Source organism: Apodemus sylvaticus, chromosome 10 (genome assembly GCF_947179515.1).
Source record: "Apodemus sylvaticus chromosome 10, mApoSyl1.1, whole genome shotgun sequence".
NCBI lineage: Eukaryota > Metazoa > Chordata > Mammalia > Rodentia > Muridae > Apodemus > Apodemus sylvaticus.
Window position 1 is genome coordinate 62,321,815 of NC_067481.1, and position 25,841 is coordinate 62,347,655.

Sequence of the window (25,841 nt, forward strand, 5' to 3'; positions counted from 1 at the left end):
CTTGGGAAACAGCACTTTCTATGTGAAAGACTACATGGAAGGGTAATACATCTATCAAGTGTTTCAATATGTGAGGACAGAGCCAACCTTCTCCCTTCTTTAGGAATACACTTCCCTTCTCTAGGAACCAATTTCTAGAGTTCTAAGGACTAGCTCCCTCAACTCTACTGCAGTCCCTTTGCTCACTACTATAAAGACTGGAAAGCTAAAGGGTAAGCTTCCTAAATTCCTTAAAGTCTGGTTCACCACGTCACTTGGCTTCTTTCTGTCACACAGACCCATCCTTAAAACTCTGGAATGTGCCAGGGAGGTGCAGCAGCCTTTGTGCTGCTTCTGATGGCTGTGGAGACACTTGCTCTCCAGTTGCAGAGGCTCTGGTGTCTGCCCCACAGCTTTATGGGTATGGGTTTTGCTGTTGCGGATGCACATGCTGTAGTGCAGTCTTGAAGCTGATCTTAGGTGTGGATGGAGGCCATGGTTCTAGACAAGCACTTAGTGGAAGATGTTCTGAATCGAGAAAGCAGAGTGCATTTAAGGGCCAACTTGAGATGTTAGAAAGCCTTTCCCATGAGCTCAGCGGGGCTTTGGTCACCTCTTCTAGCCCTTGAAGTACGCCTCTGAACTAAATTCCTTTCTGCTAACTAAAGCAATTTCCAACATTTTGAAATAAATCCTGATGTGTTCTCATACAGAAATAGTTCCTCAAGAGGTCAGAAGTTTGCACAAGGACTTTCACTGTATTGTTTTGTACTAAGTTAAATCTACAATGCCCGAAACAGCTATCAAGAATGACTAAGTAACTGCATATGACGCAGACGTGGCCTTTTTAAAAAAAAAGACACTTTCACCAAAGATTAACATTTTAAGTTCCTTTGATATATTCCTTCACTTGATAGACAGAGATTCATCGAGCTCAACTGTGATGTGATTACTGTCACACATTGCTCTAGCCAGTATATCTAGTAGTGAGGAAAACACCAAATACATCTGTTGTTACAGGCCTTACATTCCAGTACTAAAGTGAAATGAGTATTGAGTGACATATACCCCAATTTATAAGTCCTGCTGCTCCACAGGCACACACTCATAAGAGTAAAAATACACAGAAGGTTACACAAAGATCTCCCTCTGGGTTCTTCTATACCTGCATTGGAGAAACAGCAGCTGCCGGAGCAGTCCTGACTGGGATTCCACTCAGGGGACTTCTGGGAGTCTTGTGGACAGAAATATTTTGTCCAGTTCCACCTGCCAAGAAGAGATTAGAACATAAATATTTAAATCCAGTTCAAATTGCATATAATAGGTTTTGATGTTTCCCTTTGTTGGTGACTTAAAAACATCTCATCATAAGATGGGTGTGGTGGCACACACGTTAGCCCCAGCACTCAGGAGAGCAACAGAGGTCCCTGACCTACTTAGGAAGCTCCGGGACAACCAGGGCTACATAGAAAGACCTTGTCTCAAACAAAACAAAACTCCTACATGTTAGGGATAATGTTCACTGTGCTTTTCTCCTCTGGCTATAGCTGGATTGGGAAAATGAAAGGAGAGGGGTCAGCTGAGTGAGAGTTGGTTTCAGAGGAAGAGAATACGTGATGAGGTTTCTCTTGGGGGAAGCAACAGGAACATTACTCTAAATTATTACTGATGTATCATGCTCTATCTACAGACTGATTCGCTGTGTTTCCTGTCCCTCAAGATGTTGAGTCTAATCTTAAGTAATCTGGAAACAATTAGCAGAGACAATCAATTCATCTTAGAATTAGCTACCACTTCAGTTTTCCAATACAGTGCACATTTGTGGCAGTCAGAAAAGTTATCTCAATTATGAACAGATGTCCAATGCTTCTTCAACACACCATCATGTGCATATGCTTAAAGGATGAATGTGTAGCTGCCTCATGTGTGTAAGATGCACAACCACAGGGAAATCGTGAGTCAGTCAGACCATTCCAGAAAGCTGGCAACAAACCCAAGATCAGAAGCAACAGACAGGAGAGCTCATGTGTAAGACTACGTAGAAGAGTCGAAGAGCACATTGCAATGAGGATGCTGAGACTCCTGACAAGGGGGCCAAAGACACACAGGGATGCTCACTTCCTGACAGATGAAGCTGCTGGTCATCCTTGTTGGTTCTCTGAAAAAAGCCCTGAAAGGGATGAAGGAGGGATGACACCAAGTGGAAGTAGGAAGGAGACTGTCTCCATATTACCTATGTATGGCCTCGCTGGTTCAGAGAGGCTTCCTACACAGAGAGGTATGAGCCCTTGTTGGGGTCAGTGTGGCAGATAGGGTTGGTATGTGGGCTACGGTGTGAATGTACAGTTCTGTAAAATACCTGAGTGTCCTAAGTCAAATGATTTGATCAGTGACTTTACAGTGGTTGCAGAGTCTGAAGGAGCTGGAGATGTTCTGTTGACATAGACTCCACGCCACCGGCCAGCAGCATCCACCTCTGAAGGCTCTGGCTCTTCCTTCACAGGTCTGTATGGCAAAGAACACATTAAATTGAAAAGGTGGAGGGTGTCCTCAGTGGGGAAAAGACATAGATGGAAGCAAAGCCAATATGGACAAAATAAGCTGGAAGGAAAACCCCAATTTTAATCTTTTTCCGGATTTTAATAAAGTAAATACTGGCCTCAATTTTTTATACTTTCTTAGAAGATGGTCAGAAATAATACATTTGTAAATATAATGATATCTCTAAGTGAAAAGTACATTACTATCTCTGCAAATGTGACAAAATGTGTTATTTATCATAACTGCCAGCAGTGTACACAATGGACTGGTCTGCTGGCATCAACTCCGGGCCTCAGGTGGCACACTCAGAGGCTGGAGGTGAATCCCAAGATTCTGGCTTAGCCAAGGCTACCTATGACTTAAGTTCCCCAACAGAGACTTGGGCCAGAGCCAGAACATGAGGCATTCACTATGTTGACATAGACTGTAATAGAGACAAGGTGCTCCTGGGGCTAGGAATTGTGGTTTCAGCTTTCTAAATGGGCAGGCAACCTCCTGGTTTAGGGTTCCCATCATGGTGAAGGCAGTTTGGTTGTGTTGTAACCTCAGAAACCTGTTCCTGGAAGCTCAATCTGCAATCTAGTCGATTGAGTTTTCTCAGCAATTTTGTAAGTTATTTAATATTTCTCTGCCTAAGTCAACTAAAGTGCAACTCATCACAGACACCAGACCTTCTTGAAATGCTGTTTACCCTCTGAGAGTAAAAATAGAAATTCTGTGCCAAGCATCCATTCTCATACAAACGTTCTCTATGCTGTGTGGCTTTTAAATACCGGCACACTCATAGGGTCAGAGCATATGATTCAGCTCTCATGTGTGGCTTCCTTATCTAGAGGATTTTAGGATGTCATTTAATCTTCTTGTGAATGAGCCAAGATGAGAACTCCCAACCTCCCTATTACTAAATCACTGCACTTTTTATTATATCATATTGCCACAGCTGTTGTGCACGATGACTAATTTATGAGAAAGGCTGAAACAGAATATTTCTGGAAATATATTTTAATAAGGTCAGTGAAGGTTTAAAATATTTCCCAAATTTTTTTAAACTAATCTAGCTACTCATAAGCTGCTACAGTTCAAAATACTTGTCCTTAATTCTTCTATTGCTCTATAATCAGCCCAAATGGGCTAAATTTAAGTGAGACAAAATTAAAGCATTTAAATCATTCTGCCCTATACTCTTGACTGTACAGCCCTTCTTTTTGAGTGGAAAAAAAAATCAGTAACTGAAAATTTCCTTGGGAGAAAGCAAGCCTTTCAGAAATGGTAAGGTACTGGTTCTGGTTTTGTTTTTTAAAGTAATTTCTAATGATTTGCTGCAAAGAGGTGGTTATAGTGCTTCCCCCTTTGTATTACATGGTGTATAATCAGATGACTGGGCCAGTGTGGTTGTGTGACCTGTAGTCCCAGATACTTAGGAAGCCAACAGAAGATTACTTGACCCCAGGACTGAGGCCAGGCTAGGCAAATGGGAAGATTCCATCTCAAATACAGGAAATAAATAAAACAGAAAAATTAGCTGGTGGGAATGGAGTAAGATAATGAAGCCAGGTTAAGAGATCAGGTCTGTATAGGAAAAAAATCATCTTTCTACATCAGCAGATTCTCAAGTTCATCAAATGGTGGACCACCTTTTAGTACATCTAGCTGCCTTATTGCCAAAGAGCATCCAAGGCATTAGATGTCATTCCTTGTTAATTTAATAAGAATAAAATGGAGAATCCTACATTCTGCAAGGTGTTATTTGTAGGTATCTAAGTTTCCCAGTAATTTAAAACATTAAATGATAAGTGGAATGATTTACTTAGCTTCATAAGGACATGGTAATTTGAACTAACGTTTCAACATATCCAAAGATAATGTGCACTCAGCTTTAACAGTAAGAATAAGCCTGACATTCTTATCTGAAAATCTGAAATTTGAAATTATCAAACATCTGAAATTAGAAAGTGAAGAGATGGCTCACCTCTGACTGCCCTTCTAGAAGACCCAGATTTGATTCCTAGCACCTAGCTCTGTCTCCAGTTCTTGGAGTTCAAATGTCCTCTTATGACTTCCATGGGTACCAGGAATGCATGCAGTGTTTACAAACATGTGACAAAAAACTCTCATACAAACTCTTGCATGTATACTTTTTAAAAATTCTATAATATTTTGAATGTTAAATGGTGCCCCTAGTGGAAATTCCATACTTGACCCCATATCAGGTTGTACATACATTAAATGTTTAATACAAAGTTGCCTTCAGGCTATGTAAAGTGTATGTGAAACATCAGGGAATTTGAGGAGGCACCCTGGTCACAATCCCCTAGGTATCTAATTATACATACACAAATATCTTTAAAAAAAAAAAAGTCTGAGAGAAAACTGTAATCTAAAACAGACAAAAAGAGAATACTTGACTCATACTTTAATTGTGAACAAGCTGAAATTCCTTGTACTAGATTGTCTAAGAGTTGTTATAGCCCAAGAAATATATGAATGATTACATTCTCTGTGTTCTCAAGAGGAATAGGAATTCTGTATAATGGAGATTATGAAATATTTAATCATACAACCAGGAATATCTTAGTAAATTCTGTAATACAAAATTACACACTTGATAAAGCATTTGTTCAAAGCCAGTTATGGCCTCTATGACATGTGGAGTCAAATATGCCTTGAAATTCTAAGCCACCTAAAAGCACAGTTTCTGTTGGTTTCAAAACATGAACACAAACACTACAGTGTTTAGTAAGTCTAACACACTAGTTTTCCCTATTCCAACTTGTCGTTTTCCTTTTTCCTTAGCCATATCCTGCAGGAAATGGCTACCTTCTTGTTAGAAATCACATCTAAAACAGAAACAAAAGATGCCTGCTACTACATATAAAGCTATAAAGTAACTTTAGTAAAATGGATGCACATGATATATGTTTACTACATATTCCAGTGTAATGTGTCACTCAAGCCATAACCTAGGTCCCAACCCTGGGAAGCCCAAGAAGGAATATCTGAAAGTTTGATTTTTGTTTGTTTTTCAGGACATAGCCCATCAACCACTGTAGTTGCATCAGGCCCATTAGTTGGCTACAAGTCCACCTTCTATGTCTTATGTCTTAATTTAACATATGTATAAACATGTAGCCTTGTCTGGCCTGGAACTCACTCTGTGGACCAGGCTGGCCTCAAACTCACAGAGACAACTGCTTGGCTTAATTTTCTATAACAGAAATCTCTTATATTATTTAATTTTGAAGGACACTTTGACAAAGGCCACAAGGCACAAAAATGGTGAATCTGGGGTATAAATTGAACTCTTTGGGCAGTATGCTTTGTCAACTTCTCTACAGTATACAAATATTCTAGGAGAGGTATACAAATTTTAAATATACCTAGGTAAAAAGAAAGGCTACTGATGCTCATTTCAGAGCGCCCTTAGTTCCCTACTCTTGATGAAGAAGTTGGCAGCCCACCATCTGAGAACAGAAAGCCAAGGCCAGATGCCCTAGTGCATGAATGCAAAGAGTACTGTGTATGTCTGTCAAAGGGCAGTGTTTCCTATCAACCACTGTAGTTGCATCAGGCCCACTGGTTGGCTGTAGATTCACCTTCTGTGTCTCATGTCTTAATTTAACATATATATGTATATGTATATGTATATGTATATATATACATACATCTGCAATGACTTTCCCTTCAAATCTCCCCTTAGCTTCTCTATCCAGCTGCTTACCTTGGTGGCTGTGGCACAGAGCTTTCAAATGGTGCTGATTTTCTGCACCGATTCGTGGCCTGATTTGGTCCAAGTGCAGGTGAGCTCTTGTATATTATGACTGTTAAAGTATTTAAGTGTTAGCTCTACTTGGCAATGGTCACATCACATCGCTGATGTGCTCCCACAGTTGGCAGACTATTTGTAAAGAGGAGTGGGCCCATCAACCATAGTTACACCTGTTAAGTTAGAACAACAGACTAAAGCCTGGCTCCTGGCTTCGCACAGTGTCCCTGTGGACTTCTGTATCTCCCCTCTGCCCATCCAGCCTTCAGATTTCAGCTCAGCTCACTGAAGTTTTGTTCTCTTTTATGTACTGATTCAGTGCCTTTGCACATTCTTTGCCCTTGCCTAGATGGCAAAATAATACAATTATTACTGTTTTAAACAAATCTAAAAGAAGTTTGTTACTCTTATTATAAGAAAAATATGAAGTATTTTATCTCAAAGATTAAATACTATCTGCTGAAATTCACTTTCTAATTGCAGTACTAGCATACGGAACAAGAGGGAAATCAGGTAAAATGGTAACTTAAACACATCTTACTTTCTAAATCCCATCAAGAAGAATCAAAGCAGTTAAGCATTTTTTTCCATCAGCAATGGAAACTAAAGAAGGGAACCTTTTCGGTAGTTTAACCATTAATTCTAGTACTCAGGAGTCAGAGTCAGGCAGACAGATCTCTATGAGTTTGAGGCCAGCCTGGTCTACATAATGAGCTTTAGATCAGTCAGGGTTTACTGAGACTAAGTCTCAAAAGGCAGACAAACTTTTAAGACTCTCTGCTACATAGAATGTATCTGTGTACATGAAGAAGGAGTAGCAAGGGTTTTCCCTGAGCTCCCTTACAAAGAGAATAATGATGGGGCCCACCTTGCTAGGATCCTCTACCCTACAGGGCTAGGGCTGTAGAGGAACATGGAACCAGGAACACAATAGCACATGGTTACAGAGCATCAGGGACATGAGCTCTATCTGAAGAGTCCATAGAAGGATCAGGACATGTCACAGGTGAGGACATGCCACAGGCTAGATCTAGCACAGACTATGACTGAGCAAAAGCAAACCCAGAAATGTGGCTTCCATATCCATGTTTCTCCAGAGAAGAAACTACATGCCAAGAATTTCCCCACCCCCCCAAGGCAGGGTCTCACTGTGTAGGCCTAGCTACCCTGGCATGCACTATGTTGACCAGACTGACCTTTAAATCATAGTGATTCACCTGCCTCTGCTTCCTGAGTGTTAGGAATAAAGGTGTACACCACCCACACTCAGCAGGGATTTCTTACTAGGCACCTTCCTTCTCCCACTGCATACTATTTGAACTATGATTTACCTTGAGAGCTTTCCTTCTAATTTATGATATAGTTGATGATTTGAAGAATCAGTAGGGAAAGTGATGTATCCAGGCATAATCTACAGATACTTGGGGCAGAGGTCAGGCCCTGACATACTCGTAGCTATTTAAGCAAGAGTTTGGGATGAACAGAAACATCCCTTCACATAAAAACATAAAAAATAAAAAAACTTAAAGGTCCTCATCTATAAATACTTTATAAAATACAAACCACATTTAGGAGAGAACAGCTCTTCATAAGTTTATAAAAGGAAAGAGGCACTTGATAACACCCACCTTAAAATTTTATAAAACAGAAAAAAAGATGAAATAAGACAATTTTACTTCTTGACTTTTGGGCAGGAAGGGGGAGGAGATAGAGGTTCTGGCTGGCCTCAGACTTGCTGGATGAGCAAGGGTGAGTATGAATTCTAGATCCTCATACTTCTAACCCTCAAGGGTTGAATTTATAAGCATATAGCACCACAGCTAGCAAGCTGATGATTTTAGATGAAAGATGTTGCAGGATTTTCAATGTCCAATCACATTAGGACAGTGGAAGGCCTGTAATTGGACAGGAAAAGGGAGGTGGAGCTAGGAGTTGGGGGTGGGTAGGGAGATCAGAGGTTGCAGGAGAAGGGAGAAAAACCAAAATGGAGTCCGATGTGGTGTTATCAAAAGGTTAGAATAATTGGGTTAAGGTTTTATCATTATCAATTTGCTCTAAAATTATTGTATTGACATCTTGTAAATTGTAATATTATTTATACATAAATCTAATTTGCTAACTAATTAAGCATTAATAGTAATGCTTCTACTGGGTAAATGGGAGGTGAGCTGGCAGACCGTGGGATGTGTAGGCATTGTCCACTGGCAGGCTAGCAGGAGGCCTGTGGCCCGGCATGAGGTCTGCAGATCACCATTGCCTTGCTGGCACTAGTGCGGGAATGTGCAGGCAGTCTTTTTTAATACGTCCCTCAACAGAAAAACTGAACTTAAATATGTACACACATAGTACAGTAATCCCATTAAAATATTCTGAAGCACAACTAACTCAAAAGAATATGAAAAGAGGGCATATTTGGAAAGGCCTCCCTGAGCACAGATGAATTAAACAATGAGAAGTGACATTTCCATTCAGTAGGAACAAATTATTCTGGTAATAAATTATGCTGGTAATAAATTATGCTGGCTTGACTGGCTATGGAAGAAAAAGACTGTATGTTGCATCAGATTCAGTATACACAGGGGGATCAAATGACTGGGTATGAATATCTACATGTATATGGAATAAAGAAAAGTATATTTACAAATATTGTAGTAGAAAAATCTTGAACACAAAACCCCAGGAAACAAAGGAAAATACAACCAGATTCTATTACATGAAATTATTAAGGGCTTGAAGTAGTGGAGTGCATGCTATACAGGTAGTCTTGAGGTTCCAGTCTCAGCAGTGTAAAACAAAAGTTCTAAAATTATATTCAAGCAAAATTTTCAAACAAAATTCATAAGAGCCCTCCAGAAAGGCAACCAATGATTAAAATTCAAACCACAGACTCTTCTAAATAACATTTATTTAGCATGTCATAAATACATATGAAAACATTCAATAGTACCCAGAGGAAAGGCAAATTAATATATAACTGTAAATACCTTGAAATTGAGGTTGCATCTTTCTCTTTGTTTATATATGAAAAAAATTCGGCACACAATTTTAAGTCACCTTAGAATTCTCAATATGAAGAAAAGATCTTTCAGAACACAAATTCTAGTCCTATTTGCACAATCCCAGATAGTTTCTACAGTATTTTTTACAGTAGATATCAATGTCTTTTCTTTCTCATTCTAAGCTAAATTTTTCTAGTGAAATCTGTGCTCTCAAAGTCAATACCTCAAAATGTCTTCCTGAGTTTAAGAATAATTCCCAATCTTAATTTTCCTTTTTTAGACAATAACTCATATCTTCTAGAGTGATGTAGCTAGAAACCCTACATGGATACACTGGAGCTGCCCCTCACAAAAGAAGTGCAGTAAGTTTTCATTGGAGTTGTCCTCACATGGGAAGTATGGTAGGTATGTAGATCTTCTCTGGCGCTGCCTTTCACAGGACACATGCAGTAGGTTTTTGCCTGATGGATTTGCTGAGTCAGATACAGGTCTTACACACACACAAACACACACACACACACACACACACTTCCAAAAGTCAAATCACTTGCTGCATTCCAGACCACTGTGAGCTGTGTGCTTCTGCACTGAAAGTCTTTAAGTTTCCAGGGTGAGTTTCCTTTGTGAGGCCTTTGTTGTAAGTTGTCCTTCATTAGTTTGTTAGGTTTCTACTGACATTGTCACCTAACTACATCCTTTATCATCAACCAAACATGTTTACAGTTAGCCCATCAGAGACTCTAGAAACCAACCAAAGTTTAGGGTGGGTTCAAATGAGGTAATGAAATGAGTACACAGCTTTAAAAAGGCTGAAGGAAGCCTCGATGTTAGGAGCAGATCTTTAACTTCTCTGGTCTAAGGCACCACACAGATGGCTTCTTATTTTGCCATAAGTAGCTCAAATTCCAAGACTGTTGAATCCTATATTCAAGTGGGCAGCATAAAAATAAATACTGGACCGCAGAGCCCACATGGGCCGCTTCACCAATCCCAGGGCTTGCTATGCCACTATTCTCTTTATGTTTTCTAGTACATATGAAACATTTTTTAACAAGACTTGCATTTTGTTTTTCAGAATTTCATTTTATTCTCGGGGTGGGGGGGAGGGGAGAGAAAGAGGGAGGGAGGGAAAAAGGGAGGGAAGGAGGAAGGGAAGGAAGAAGGGAAGGAGGAAAGGAGGGAGGGAGGGAGGGACGAAGGGAGGGAGGGAGAGAGTGCTGAATTTCCTGAGGAAAATATTTTTGAATATGTGATCATGCAGTGAGTTAATGTCAATGTGAAGGAGGAAACTAAAGGAAATTTGGCTATGATGACTGTGTGTGGAATAGTGAATGGCATAGGAGACAAGTAAGCTCTTTACACAGTGGTAATCTCCTCTATAGTCCCCCTTTCATATAGAAATGGCAGTAGTTTCCAATCATGGCAAGGGCTGGGCTCTCTTTCTTCCACCAAATGCTCTGCTAGCTGACAGAGACCATGGAGCTGTGAAGATAGAAATGGGAGGGAAGGCTGGTAAAGGAGTTATATAAGCCAACGGGATCTTGTTTATAAACACAAGTGCTACCAGCTTATCTGTCTCACAGGGAGGAGCTAATACCCACAATATGGCCATGTATTTATTTCGATTGTTGCAAAACAATTTTTAGAAGCCAATGCTTTTTGGATTGAGCAAATGGTAAAAATTTCAAAATGCTATTACTCTGCTCCTTCCACCAGAACGTCTCCAAGAACTGTCCTAGTGAAGTAGGGATGCACATCAGCCCCTGACAGTTTCGTGCTTCCCTTTGCCACCAATGCCAAGAACAAAAAGATTTCTTTTTACTATTCTAGCTTAAGAAGTCTAAAGACTCAAGGAAGAACATATCTGTATTTTCCCAAACAGGGAAGAAGGCATTTGTAGCCCTTTAGATTATAGATTATAGAGTAGGCTAGGGTGTTAGCTCAGTGACAGAGTACTTGTGTAGCAGGTACAAGGTCCTAGGTTTGATTCTCAGAATCACACATACAGACTGAAACATCATAGACTTATGTATCTAACATCATAACTGTATTTTAACTATGAAAACATATGCAAGTGACTGAACTATGTTTGATATGAAGACCATAGCAGATGTCTAATTTCTATTTTAAGGGCCAAATGAAATGCCTGTGGGCCCACTAACGCTAAGGTAAGTAAGAAACTGCTTAGGAATTTCTATGGGAACTGGCCTTTCCACCAAGACCATGGATTCAGCATCACAGTTGAGTTTCAAGTGACATCTTTGTTATCCAAAAACATTCCTCCATCTATATGTCTCCTCTAGCAGCAGCTATAGAAAGAATGCATGCTGTGTGGCTCTGAAATGTTAGAGCTTTAAGGACAGGGCAGCACGGGCACACACAATACAACGGACATTAGCACACAGCGCAGATGTTCACACTCAGTTAAAAGCCAGCTCCAGCGGGGTCTATATGGGACAGGCTACCATGCTGCTCACTTAGTGAAGACAGCATATGCATTGAGGACAATGTGTGATCCAGGGAGAGATACAAGGAACAACACACGTGAATCAGAAAGATTTTATTTTGGAAGTTAATGCTATTAATTGGCAGGAAATATTTAGGGTTTTTAATAGGTTCTTCCTTGCAAAGATGTCTTCCAAGGGTGCTTACTGATATTATTATGATAAACACTGTAAGAATGAAGATGTCTTCCATGGGTGCCTATTGATACTATTATAATAAACACTATAGGAATGAAGATGTCACCCTAGAGATAACTCCTGCTATTGTTCATGACTCCTGTTCGTGTACTGCTCATCATCAATACTTTTTGTTAGAAGTGCTATATGTGGCCCCATGGAATCCAGATACTGAGATGCCTATGTTCCTACGTTTCTCTGTATCTGCTGAACTGTACAAAACAGATCTGTTTGTTTGTTTGTTTATTGGGATTAAACCCTTTCACATCATAAAAAGAATGAATTAACATAAATATATCAGTTATGGGGACATTTATGCATGTATATGTATATATACGTGCTGTATGTAATGTGTGTGTGTGTGTGTATACACCCACACATTTGAGGAGTATGTGGTGTATATATATATATATACCCTGTGCAAGTGTGCTCACCTGTGCTTGTATGGACAGAGGCCAGACAAGGATGTCAAGTGCCTTTCTCTATTGCTCTCTGCCTTATTCTATAAGATAGATTCTTTAAATGAACCTTAAGATTGCTGTTTCAGTGGCTAGCGCCCCAACCCTAGGGTAACAGGCATTTGTGCCCATGATCAGCTTTTTTTTTACATGGTTTCTGGGAATTCAAATTCAGGTCCTCACCCTTTTAAAGCAAGCATACTCACCAACCAACCATTTTTCTAGGTCCCACTTTTTTGTTTTTTTTTTTCTTTTTTCAAGACAGGGTTTTTCTCTGGGTAGGCCTGGCCATCCTAGAACGTGCTCTGTAGAGTCGGCTGACTTTGAACTCACAGAGATCCATATGCCTCTACTTCCTGAGTACTGGGATTAAAGGCATGAGCTACCACCACCCAGCTTTTTGTTTGTTTTTGTTTTTAAGACAGGGTCTCATATACTTCATGCTGGCCTCAAATTCACTATGAATCCAAGGATGGTCTTGAACACCCATCCTCTGTCTCCACCTCCCAAGAGATGGGATTACAGATATCCCCTAGCATACCTGGAAATTCCCTGAATAAGATCAACTATTCTGACTCTAAAATAAAAACATAATAGGGAGTGATGACATGTGCCTATAGTTATAAAAACTTGGGAAGATGAGGTAGGAGAATTACTTGAGTTCAAAACAAAACAGTTTCAAATCGTTCAAAGCACAGAAATTAAAAAAAAAACACATATTTGAAAATGTACTGGGACTAAAGATGACTAATGGGTTACTGTATCCCACTTTGTTCTGTATTCCTGCCCAGACTCCTCGTTCGCTCACCTGTTAGCCTGACTCTCTGTGATTCCTTTAAACGCTCACTTATACAGAATGAGAGTATGAACTGCAAGCCCCACATCACAGTCATGCTGCTTTCTGAAGGGTTTTGTCTTCTCTCAGCTGTGCTTGGAGGACCTCATCAGAGAATCCTCTGCAGGTTCTCTGGCTGTATCTCCTTCATGAATAACCCTAGGGCTCGTATGAGATGACTGTCAAAGTCAAACTGAAATGTCAGGCAAGAACTTGTTCCACCAAAACGGCATCACTAAATTGTCGGAAGTTTTAAGGCTTTGGGTTGGTGTCCATTTTTCTCATATGTAGGCTCATGAAGGAGCTGAGTTACCAGCCAGTAATTTTCAGAAAGTTCATTCTTCAAGGAGGCCACTTGTGAGAAGTATAAAATCCAGTAAGAAACTATCAGCAGCAGCTGTCCCATGTCTTGACAAATGGCAGGCAAACACCTATGCTTTTCAGTAACATGTCTTCCCTGATTGCTGTCAGCTCTAAAGTTTTGAAAGGTTTTATGATAAACTGCTAGATTTGAATGGTTTTTAAAACGATCAGGAAAATGAAAATTGGTAAATGTCTTTAAAAGAAAAATGAAGGAGACAGAATGTAGCACACAGAGCCCTACCCTTTCAGGACACAGGTAAATGTCTCCAATTACAGCAGAGTTTCAGCAGGGATTTGAGAAACTACACAGGAAATGCAACATCTTGTACAATAACCTATGAACCATAGAAATGTAGAGCCTGTCTCTTATAAAACAAGAATTTTTAAAATAATGCAAATAGCAAGCGATGCAAGTTATAGCTTGGTTCTTCTTCCAAAAGGCATACAATGTGGAAGCAAGACGGACAGACATTGAAAGCAGGCACAAGGCAAATAAAGGACCCTGATATGTGATCATATCAGTAGGAGACATCAGGAAATCCTCATTTCCTATTCTCCTTCTGACTAAAACAAAATAACAACAAAAAACCCCAGAACCATCATGTTCTTTGGTGTCCAAAAAATAAACCTAGACTATGAAATAACGGTCATGAATTTCCAAGACAGAGCTATAGAGCTGACTACATGAATCCTTCTCTAGCCAAACAAAGGAACAAGCCATAACTGGAACAGATTTGATAGACAATCTAAAAGAATTCTAAGAAACAGAATTTTGAGAAGAATCTAACTTTCCAAATATTGTAAAACTCATGACCATTGATCAGACCCTAAGGCTCAGAAACAAGTCAACAAGCAGCCCTTTAAATCCTAGAAAACACAAACATTAAGGCAACTTCCATGGACTAATATTTAGAACCCACTAAATTTGACTTTAAAAGACAGTATTTTATATTTGAAAAGCATTTAGAAATTCAAAATAATTTCTGAACACTCAAAATTCTCAAAGTTAAAGATACTGATTCCCATTAGGGTAAGATACCACATTACCAAATGCCAAAAATGCTCTGAATAATCTATAAATCTCACCCCAATTTTAAATTGTATTGATTTTTTATGGGTATGAGTATTTACTCTGAATGCATGCCACTGTATGTGCATGCCTGGTACCTTCTGAGGCCAGAAGAGGGTATCAGATCTCCCCTGGGACTGGAGTTACAAATGGTTGTGATCCACCATGTAGTTGGCTAGCAATCAAACCTGGGTCCTCTGAAGAACAGTCAGCACTCTTACCTGCTAAGCCAACTCTCCAACCTCCCACTTGAATTTTATATACCATCAACTTCAGGTTTGCTTTAGGAAAACCTTCCTCCTAAACATGACTGGGCTAATGTATTGTAAGGCACCTGATATGGGGCTGGGAATAAAGCTTGGTGAACTCACTAAGAATCTGAGGACGACTTGAACTCCTAATTTTCCTGCCTGTCTTCCAAGAGCTAAGATTATAGGCATCAGGCACCACTGGACCCAGCAGACACATAACTTTTGCTGTTTCTTTGTTTTTGTTTGAGGCAGGGATGTAAGGTAGCTTGGACTCCCTATTTAGACCTTGCTGGTCTCCCCCTTGTGCATCTACCCCTGGAATGCCTCTACCTTTTTGAAATAGCCCATGAGATTGGCAATCAAGAATTACATCCCTGGGCTGGTAGGAATGGCTCCTTTATCTGATGGCGGTTTTCTTCCATAAAGTCATTTTAGCCTTTCCTGATGTATGAAACCTAGGCGAGTTACTATTTATGAGTGTGTTCTCCCTAAGCTGATAAATACTAAAATCTAACAGGTGTCCCTTCTTTAAATTTATGAGAACAGATGGCTTGGTTTTTTTCCTTCATATATAAGTGAAGAATTTCTCCTAAAATCCTATACACACACCTATCAAGAGAGAAGCAAAGCACTGACTATGTGCCCATTTGATTCACAGAAGTGTGGCTCTTCCCAAGACTCACCTGCTGTGCCCCTGTATGTCCCCCAGCTCCTTCTGCAGCCTGGCATTTTTCTCTTCCTCCTCCAGCAACCTCCTCTTCACAGTGCGCAGTTCCTGCTGAGCCTCACACTTGATGTCGTTGGCCACTACCACTGCAGTCTGCAGGTCTGCCTGGAACCGCCTCCATTCCTCTGTTTCCTCCTGAAAACGACAGACTCCATGTTACCTCAGACACTAGGTAAGTGTGCTGGGGTCTATGTAGGGCTTCCTGAAGCATCAGTCACTAAGAAGCTCAAGCAGAAAGACTTCTTGACTTTAATGGTGCCTTACTACTTGAAAGAGGCACAAGAGGTAACTCCTTGCTGTCACAGAGTTCTTTGTAACTAAAAACTGAATGATTGCTTTAGTTTCATTTCCTTCCAGAAAAAAAAAATGTATGGCTCAGGTTATGGCTTGGAGATGTCTGAGGAAAAGCTGGCTGGAGAGTGTAACAGGGAACCTTCCCAATGTTTCCAACCTAAGACTGGAATACTGTCCAGTAAGATGGTAGAGGAGACTCCTGAGGCTGCGACTTACCTTTATTTGTTTGGTTAGCATCTTTAATTGCCGCTCTAGGTCTGACTTCTGTTCCTCCAGCTTGATCACACTGCCTGAAAGGAAATAAGTTAGACAGAGTTAACCAAGTTGCAAGGCTCCCAGAGGGCAAGGTAAGCTACAAAGGGGCAGCCCCAGAGACAGCAGGCTTAAAAACCAGCCCACCACAGAAGTTATGTTCTAAGGACCCTAAAGACAAACTAGAAGCAGTCCTCCAAGACAGGAAACCCGATGACATGTCAGTGGTTCTTACTTAGGTTATAACCCCAGAAGGTAAGATGTACATACTCCTGTGCAGCACTACGGGAGGAAGCTTCAACAGCCATGCAAAGTGCACCCCTGCCTTGGGCCTTCCTGCCAGTCACACAACCTTCCTGAACAGTCTTTACTATTGAGATTCGGATGGCCTTGGTGTAAAAGAAGGTTCTCCTCATTCTTACTCCCATGACTTTAAAACTAGTCTCTAGGGTCACCATTCTTAGCCGGTTAACTCTGAGATATGCAAGCATAAGCTCTAGAACCATGGACCCAGAATCTCTGACAACAGCCAGGATCTGGGCCTACATATATTAGAACAGCTCCAAGGAGCCACACCCACCTCTTCCTAATGAAGAACAAATTCTGTCCCTTGTTCTCCCTGCCTCCAGTTCTCTCTATATTGCAACCAGAGCCATTTAAACTTAAGTATCAATATGTCAATCACCAAGCAAAAATTCCTAGTAGTTGTCTATTAAGGATAAGAATCAAACCAGGCATAGTGATACAAACTTTTAATCCTAGTACCCGAGTCACAAAGGGACTTTGTCAATAAATAAATAAATAAATAAATAAATAAATAAATAAATAAATAATAAAAACAAGGAGAAAGAGGGAAGGGGAAGGGAGGGTAGGAAGGGTAGAGGAAGGGAAGAGAGGGGAGGGGGTTGGGGAGGATATGAATCAAATCTCCAGAGAAAGTTAGAATGCATAGTTAAATCCTATCCCCAGAGGCTGTTCTGAATCAGTTTGTGTGAGGCCTGGGGGTTTGCGCTTAGGGTCAATATCACAGAATAAGAAGCCCCCTTCTTTATTTCTTCTTGTTTTGCTTGTCTTTCAAGAATCTCATGGCAGGAAGGGATTAATCTAAGGCTGGTTTTGAATGTCGCTGTCTTCCTGACACAAATATACTTTAATAATACCTTAATATCCCTGACAGGAGTTTAAAAGCTTCTCAGAAGACAGTCTGTGTTATTTTCAGTCTCAGATATATTATGATATAATCACTAGATTCAGGCCTGAAATTTGCTCTGGACATTAATTATACATTTGTTTTCTTGGTGTGTCTGGGCTGACTTTTAAGGATTTAGGGACAATACAGCCTCATTCTTCACTGTGCTAAATCACAAAGCAAAACAAAACAGGGCTTGTCCCCTGTGACCTTGTACTTTACAAAAAGGGTGCAATGTTTGGAAACAGGCCATGCCCAGATATTTAATTGCATTCTCAAGAATTACTATTGAACTTGGGTGACACTGAATGTCACTGCTCTACAGTTCATGGCAAAGGCAAGGGCAGTGCCATTCTGGCATTAGTCAATTAATCCAGCCACAGAGCAAACAATCAGCTCCCCTCATAGAAACCACTTCGCTCAATCAACAAGGGAATACTGAGCTGTTGCTTCCCATGGAAACACAGGGTTGGAGTCCTATAGGCTTCTGGTCACAGTTTTCACCATCTAAAATGCTATTTGCACATCAGAATCCTTGTAAGGCAGGCCAGTTCCATAAGCACCAGGATGCCTTTTTTTCCTCTACTTTTTGCAATACCAAAGTGGTATTTTAAACATTTTTCTGTAGCTTTCTGACCTGCAACCTCTCTTGCCTGCAAGCATCCTTTCCCTTATGCCTAATTGGTGTATAATGACAGGATTTACTGTTCTTCTGGCCCTGGGCTATGTTACAATGAATTCTTTTTGTCTCTGGTATTGTGACACTACTGTCCATGACACTGTTGACTAGTGATCTTCATTCCATGACTCTCCCAAGTTCCTTCCTTTCCCATCCTTTCCATAGCTTCAGCATCAGTGAAGATGTGTCACTGTGCATAACAGATATCTCCCCAGCACTTTTCAAAAAAGCCTAATGCTAGAATCAGAGAATGACCTTCTCCTCTGTGTGGATACACTGGACTGCTGTCTGACACTGAGCTCATATTCACCATCACAAAGGCCCACGCCTGACCAGTGTTATCTAACACACCTATTTCTGTAGATTCATCACAGCCTTCTGCACTTAGGGACAGGAGACAGCACTTTAGTATCATATCTGGGAGCATTTCAAACAAAAATCATGAAAAAAAGTACAAGAGTATTTTCTTTAAAAAAAAAAAAAAAGGATAGTACGTTAAAAACTCTGATGAGTTGGTGAGATAGCTCAGTGGGTAAAAACATACACTACGACTGAATCTGATCCCTGGGAACCATGTGGCAGAAGGAAAGAACCAATTCCCACAAGTTGTCCTTCAATCTCCACACCCAAAATAAATAAAATGTAAAAAACAAATATTTTTTAAAGAAAAAAGAGATATTGATATGTAAAATCACAATTCAGACCATACAGCAGTCTCCTGAGCTTAATCCCTGCTACGAACAGAGGTTTTTCTGACGTGTTCTCTGACTTTTCACCTCTTTCCATATTTCCCCAAACCAGGAAGGTGTTGTAAACACCAATCTAGGGATACAAGTATATTCTAGTGAGCTGGTGAATTGGTGAATTCAGGAACACAGAATCTGTGAGTACCAAGGCTGGCTGAACTTGGTAGAAAACTTCTCAGGCAACTAAGCTAATCTTAGTAGTAACTAGTGACATACAAATTTTTGTTTTTTTAAGTCTTTTGTTATAAATGTAAAACTCATTAGGTGTGATATTTGATAAGGTTGATTTAGACAAATCAAAGGAAGTTTAATCTCTTAAAAAATGTCTTTCCCATATAAATCAGTGAGTTCCTAAAGCCATATACTGATGTGTCTCTGGAAACCAAGCAGCTAACATCTGTGAGGAATCGCATATCCTCCAGTCAATGGGAACATGCTGGGCTTGGTTGAGCAAACCACAGGCATAATGGTTTGCTTCACTCTGAGTAGATCACTGAGCTCTCATCCATCAGTCAGTGCAGACAACACACTGTTAATACAAAGGCAGTAAATGATTTACTCTAAAACCGAGGCCATCCATAGGAAAAACACCTCCTACAGTCACAGCAGAATTCAAAGTCCGCTTGGTTGTCTAGAGGTGGAGGTAGGTACATCTAACACATCTCAAATGCACTGCCTCTTGCAAGAGTTGTGCTTCGGAGATTACTGCTTGCTTCTTAAGTGCTGTTCTCTTAGGGAGGTGACGCAGTGCTCACAAGACAGGCTCCCCTGACACCCTGGCCACCAAGCATCCTTAGACACTCCTTTGCTGCACCTTTCCAGGCTTGACTTCACTTACTTTCCAGCTCACTGATGAGTTGATTATTGTGTAACTTGACAGCACGGTGCTGTTCCACCTGGTCTTCCAATTCAAATATGGTTTCTTTCATGTCTTTGATTTCTGCGTCACTTTCTGAAGCTTTCTCTTGTAATTTTAGGCTGGTTCTGCTCAGCTGCTCTGCTTGGTGATCACAAACCTCTTTCAGATAAGAATAATCTTTCTCCATCTACAGGAAAATGAATATTGTGTCAGTTTAACAAAGAAAAAAGAAAGAGAAAGAGAAAACAAAACAAAACAAAAAACCACTCTCACAGGTCTGTAGGAAGACTTACTGGGCCCTGGCAGATGCCACTTCTTGCTGTTCTTTAGTCTGGGAACAGCCAAGGCTATAAATGTTTAACAGATGCTCAATGTGTCCAAAGAGCTGGATTCCATGCCCCTTTTTATAAGCAGAAAGAAAGGGACTCCTAGTATAGGCAACTCTTCCTCTTTCTGGGGTAGAACAGGGAATCACAAAAACCTGGCCACTCTAACCTCACATTCTCTGCAGAGCAGCGCCCTCTGCTGGTGAGAGTCAATAGTCCTGAAGCCTGAACTACAGATAAATCTCAACCTTCTTTGGAAGAATAAAACATGTAACAGAAGAAATGCTACATAAAAATCTGAATGTTCTGGAAACAGAAAATACTCTCATTAATTTCACCTGCTTAATTTTAATTACACACATAGAAAGAAACAAGGTAATAATACACTCGAGCTTAACAATTAAATTTTGCCATATTTGCTGAATCTTTAAATTCAATAAAATGCATTAAAGTCTCAACTTTTCTTTCCATTTCAGCAAGTTAACAGACATTGTTCTAAAGCTGGATTATGGTCTTCCTGTGAAGGGTTGCCCATGCTTATTACACATGTGTATAAGTCCTTGATAACATATAGGCTTGTATAGGTATAAAACTTTACACAACTGGTTGTATGTGTGTGTGTGTTGATTTGGAAGTATGGCACCGCAGTATGTATGCAATATGCCTTTGTCTTATACTGACAATGATTATTATACTATTTTAACATAATTTTAAATGTTAGTGCATGCAGACTGATACATATTACAACAGATTATTTGTGTATGTGGTGTATGTATTGTCACACGTATGTGAGCATGTGTGGGTACACATGCTTGCACAAATGTATGATGGTCAGAGTTTGACATCGGTGTTTTCCTTGATCACTCTCCATGATAGATACAAAGGTAAGATCTCTCACTTAAACTCAGAGCTAGCTGATTCAGCTAGTCTAGCTGGTTGGATTGCTATGGGAAGTCCCTGTCTCCACCTCTTGAGTACAAAGATTATAGACAAGCTATCATGCCTACCCCACATTTACCTGGGTGCCAGGAATTTAAATTCTGGTCCTCATACTTACACATGCCCACATACATGTGAAAATGCATCTATCACACATACAAATAACCTGTTGCAATATGTACCAATCTGCATATATGAACATTTAAAATTATGTTAAAATATTATAATAATAAGCATTGTCTAGAACATCAAATAATTCACTGAGCCATCTGCTAGTTGGCACTACATTATTTTAATTACCACATAGTGGAAATCCGCTGCCTGAAAATCCCATTTTATCATTATAGAAAATGCTCCAGTAAACATTGCCCCTTTTCTATAGCAATTTAACTGACATCAATAAATTGGTATAAGTTTTCCAGGAAATATAAACTTGATATACAATAGATTTTTTCTAATTTTTTTAAGTGTGGGGTCTTTGCATCCAATTTTTTTCCCAGTTGCAATTCTGGCTGGAGACTTTATGGGAATAAGGATCTGGTCAACTTCATTCATAACAGTACCAAAACCCCTCTGCACATGCACAGTACTGGGCATGGAGAAAAGTACTGAATGTGTATTTGATGAGTGGATGAATAAAACATTACAAGGTGAACCTGTGTTGTTTTCCACTTGGGTGGGACTGATGGACAAGTGAATGGATGGATAGAATATGAAGAACAACCTCAGGACCAACACAGATCATATAGCCTGAGCTAAGGGTCTGCACTGATATTTCAAAGTTGCACTTCAGTTACCAAAGCGCATGGCTCTGCACTGTGCATATACAGCACTGCAGGTTGTGTCAAAACTGAAAGCTGCTGAAGTATAGCAAAATGGCATAGGGCACAGAACCTGAAGCTAAGTGCCAGGATTTAAATTCCAATCCTACCAAATCAAGATTTGTGGGGCTTTTAATTTTATGATTGCTATTTGGACAGAGTCTCTTTATGTAACTTCAGCTGGTTAAGTACTCAAAACTGTTCTGCTTTAGCCCCCCAGTCCTGGGATTACAGCATGCTACACCATACATAGTTGAACCCTGTATTCTTTTAATTCCTCTGCCTCAGTTTCCTTATTTGAACAATGGAGGGGGTTTAATGAAATACTGTATTTACAATTTATCAGTGACTGGTACAATTTAACTTTGCCTTATATAGTAACCACTCAATAAATGTTATTCCCTTCTTCCAAAATAGCCTTATGTATTATGCATAAGTAAGGCATAATAATGTGAATCACAGAAAATTTAGGCCAATTCAACCATGAGAGTTGGTTGGTGGAAAAGCCTAGTAGTCTTCTATTTTATCAATGATTACTTTATAATATATAAAAAAATTAGTTGTTTTTTTTTTAATGAGACACATTCTTTTTTTTTTTTCTTTTTTAAAAGATTTACAGGTGGCTGTGGTACACTGTATAGGTGCTGGGAACCAAACACAGGTATTCTGAAAGAGCTCTTAACCACTGAGTCATCTCTCCAGCCCTGAAGCCCTACATTTTAGATGTTAGAAAGCTAATGTCTGAAAGGGAGAATCGGAAGGTAAACTTTGAGTCTTATGGGTTCATGGCTGGACTCCTCAGGCAGTCTTATGGGTTCATGGCTGGACTCCCCATGTCACCTGGAGCCCACAAACATGCACATGACTAGCACATGACTCTATGGGCATAGAGTAAAGCTGGGCACTATGCTGAGGAAAGCAGCTAAGCATCCTGAGTGAGGTCTCTGAGTGCAGCGGAGACTGGGGACCCTCAGGGGCTCTGGCTCTATTTCCTATACATCATGATCATGAGCACCGAGGACTGGCATGAATGCGGAGGGGACAGAAGTGCAGATTGTGAGAGCTGGTGAGCCTACAAATCATATCTACATAGTCCTAGCTGTCTGGAGCTCACTATTTAGACCAGGCAGAGCCACCTGCCTCTACCTCCAAAGGGCAGAGATTAAAGGCCTATGCCCCTACACCCAGCCAAAAAACTTTGTTTTTAAAAGAGTAGTTTTACCATTACATCTCATAGGGACACTCGCTAAAATAACAAGAAATTATTTTCAGGTTACATTCATTTTATAAATTAACAAACATATATAGGGAAAATATTCAAAAAGAAGACTGTGGGCTGGAGACCTGGCCCAGAGCACATACAGTTCTTCCAAAGGACCTGATTTTGGTTCCCAGAACCCACACTGGGTGGCAACTCCAGCTCCAAGGGATCTGATGCCCTATTCTGGCCTCCACAGGCATATTCACACAACTGGCATATCCACACACAAACACAAATAAACAATTTTAGAAAATTCAGCAACCAAGCAGCAGAGAACAACGCACAGTATTTATGACCACCAGAGTTCTAAGATGCCCTTTTTGTGATCCTGGCCTTTTTGCTACCTAGAAATGCAAACTTTGAGGTTTTTTTGTTCGTTTGTTTTTTGTTTTTTTTCTAATTTGGGAACTCTGCTGTCAGATATCCAAATACGGCTTGTGGTGACTCCTTTGAAAAACAGAAATCACTTCGAGGCTCTGCAAGCATCTGTCATCTTTGAAAACTAACTATTCAGTCAGACTCAAACACATCACCAAGATTTCTTGGTGAGAGGACATCAAGAGTCCTCCCTGATTCACCAACAACGATTAAATCCAGGTAGCGACCTAGTGAGCTGTGGTCAGACCAGACTGGAATCTTAGCAAGTGTCACTGCTTCTTCTAAGCTTTGGGGTAGTTTTGAACTTGGGGAAAAAAGGACTGTTGAGGTCAGTTTCCTTGGAAATACTTGGTGAAGGACATGTGCACACAGAAAATATTTTGAGGAGTCTCCTGATCAGTGTGGGAAAGCCATGAAGCAGCAGAGTTGTAACACTATTTCACGATGGCATTCACTGACCCCTCTGGGAGAAGGCCACATAGCATTCCTTTATACTGTCCCAGCTGTAAAGGCCCTGGTCTTTATTTTCTCAATGGGTTAGCCATAGGAAACACCACCCAGAGAGGGCCACCTTAGAAGGGGCTACAATTAGGTGCTGTCAGAGGCCACTGACCCTCAATAGTGGAGAAAAGAGAGTGGGAGCCCTGGGTGGAAACATTAGAAGGTTGTGTTGCTATATACAGATCTGGAGTCTCTCCTACAGGAGAGGTGTAAATGTGATGGCTGTGATAGCTTTAGAACTGGGTGACTGGATTACATGGAATAATGTTTTTGTAAGATGAATCCATACAGTCTTCTTTAGTTCATTATGATGAACTAGCACTATGGATATCAAGCTGGAGATCAACTATGAACCACGGCCTCATCATAGCACAAACTAGCCTTAGGACAGAGAATGCAGAATAAAACAAATAAGGAAACAAACTTACAGCCAATACAACATTATCACCAATACATAAAGAAGAAAAATCCAGTAGATTAAGAGTAAAATTATAGGGTGAGGTGAACTGGAGTATAAATATTTTAGTTTACATCTGGGTTTAGTAGGTTCTAATGGCAAAGACAGAATCATGAAAAATCAGACTCTGCCTTTGAGAAATCATTTTATATTCTATTCAAATAATTACACACAAACTACAGAACAGGGCAGGATTAGAGCAAGGTCACTGCAGTAAATTCTGAATAAATTCTAGTAACACTGAAGTTATGTCAAAAGTTCTGTCAGAAATGAGCACATGGAGGTACTGCCCAGAGGAAGAAGTCTGGCTGGTAAAGCTGTTGCTTCTTGTGTCTAGATGTCAGCTCAGAGGCTTCACTTTGGAAGCATTAAGGATGAGCCCAAGCCCTATTTATAATAGCCAGAAGCTGGAAAGAACCCAGATGTCCCTCAACGGAGAAATGGATACAGAAAATGTGGTATATATACACAATGGAGTGCTATTCAGCCATTAAAAACAATAAATTCATGAAATTCTTAGACAAATGGATGGAGCTGGAGAACATCATCCTAACTGTGGTAACCCAGTTACAAAAGAACACTCATGGCATGCACTCACTGATAGTGGATATTAGCCCAGAAGCTTGGAATACCCAAGGCACAATTCACATATCAAATGATGCTTGAGAAGAAGGAAGGAGAGGCCCCTGGTTCTAGAAAGGTTCAGTGCAGCAGTGTAGGGGATACTAGGACAGCGAACTGGGAAGGGGTGGATTGGGGAACAGGGGGAGGGAAGAGGGCTTATGGGACTTTCAGGGAGGGGGGATCCAGGAAAGGGGGAATCATTTGAAATGTAAATAAAGAATATATCCAATTTAAAAAAAAAAAAAAAAAGGATGAGCCCAGGGCCTTGCCATGTCCAGCCAGAGGAGTTGACCATTTTACTAAATTTGGTCATTATAATGTCCATTAAGTATTTTTGAATACTAAAAACTAATACAAAGAAGCTACAAATTCTTCCTACCCTTTTCCTTAAAAATTATTTCATTTTTATATAGAAGAGTATTTTACCTGTATATACATATACATATATATGTCTATGTACCATGAGCATGCCTGCTATCCACAGAGGCTAGAAAAAGTTATCACACCTCCTAGAACTGAAGTACAGACAGTTGTAAGGACCATGTGGGTGCTGGGAATTGAACCCAGGTCTTCTGGAAGAGTAGACAGTGCTCCTCACCACTGAGTTCTCACCCTAGTCTTTTCCTATGCTTTAGTGCTTCTTCCAACAGAGTTTGGCTTTATAAACCTCAGAATGTATATCAGGACATTACTATTAAATACATTTTTACTGTTTCTGAAGGGAAGGAGGGTTAAAAGAAACAGAGGTAGGAAGTAGGAGGCACTTTGGACTAGAAGCTGAGAAGCCATCAACATGAGGTCAGTAACTGTACGGACAAGAGCAGATGAAAGCCTTAGTGAGTGTCTGAA

General features: G+C 40.2%; 1 protein-coding gene across 8 annotated transcripts in view; it reads right to left on the minus strand.

The window, feature by feature from the left end:
• The window catches only part of Specc1 (sperm antigen with calponin homology and coiled-coil domains 1), a 271,073-nt gene that overhangs the window by 75,545 nt on the left and 169,687 nt on the right, over nucleotides 1–25,841 (minus strand). For 7 of the 8 annotated variants that reach the window (XM_052196809.1, XM_052196813.1, XM_052196811.1 and 4 more), the window contains 5 exons: nucleotides 19,665–19,872; nucleotides 16,177–16,250; nucleotides 15,623–15,801; nucleotides 2,339–2,484; nucleotides 1,145–1,245 (listed from right to left, as the gene is read on the minus strand). In XM_052196809.1, the coding sequence (XP_052052769.1) occupies nucleotides 1,145–1,245; nucleotides 2,339–2,484; nucleotides 15,623–15,801; nucleotides 16,177–16,250; nucleotides 19,665–19,872 (708 nt within the window). Of the gene's footprint in view, nucleotides 1–1,144; nucleotides 1,246–2,338; nucleotides 2,485–10,487; nucleotides 10,765–15,622; nucleotides 15,802–16,176; nucleotides 16,251–19,664; nucleotides 19,873–25,841 lie in introns of those variants that run through there. The other variant, XM_052196816.1, reaches the window with a different exon arrangement.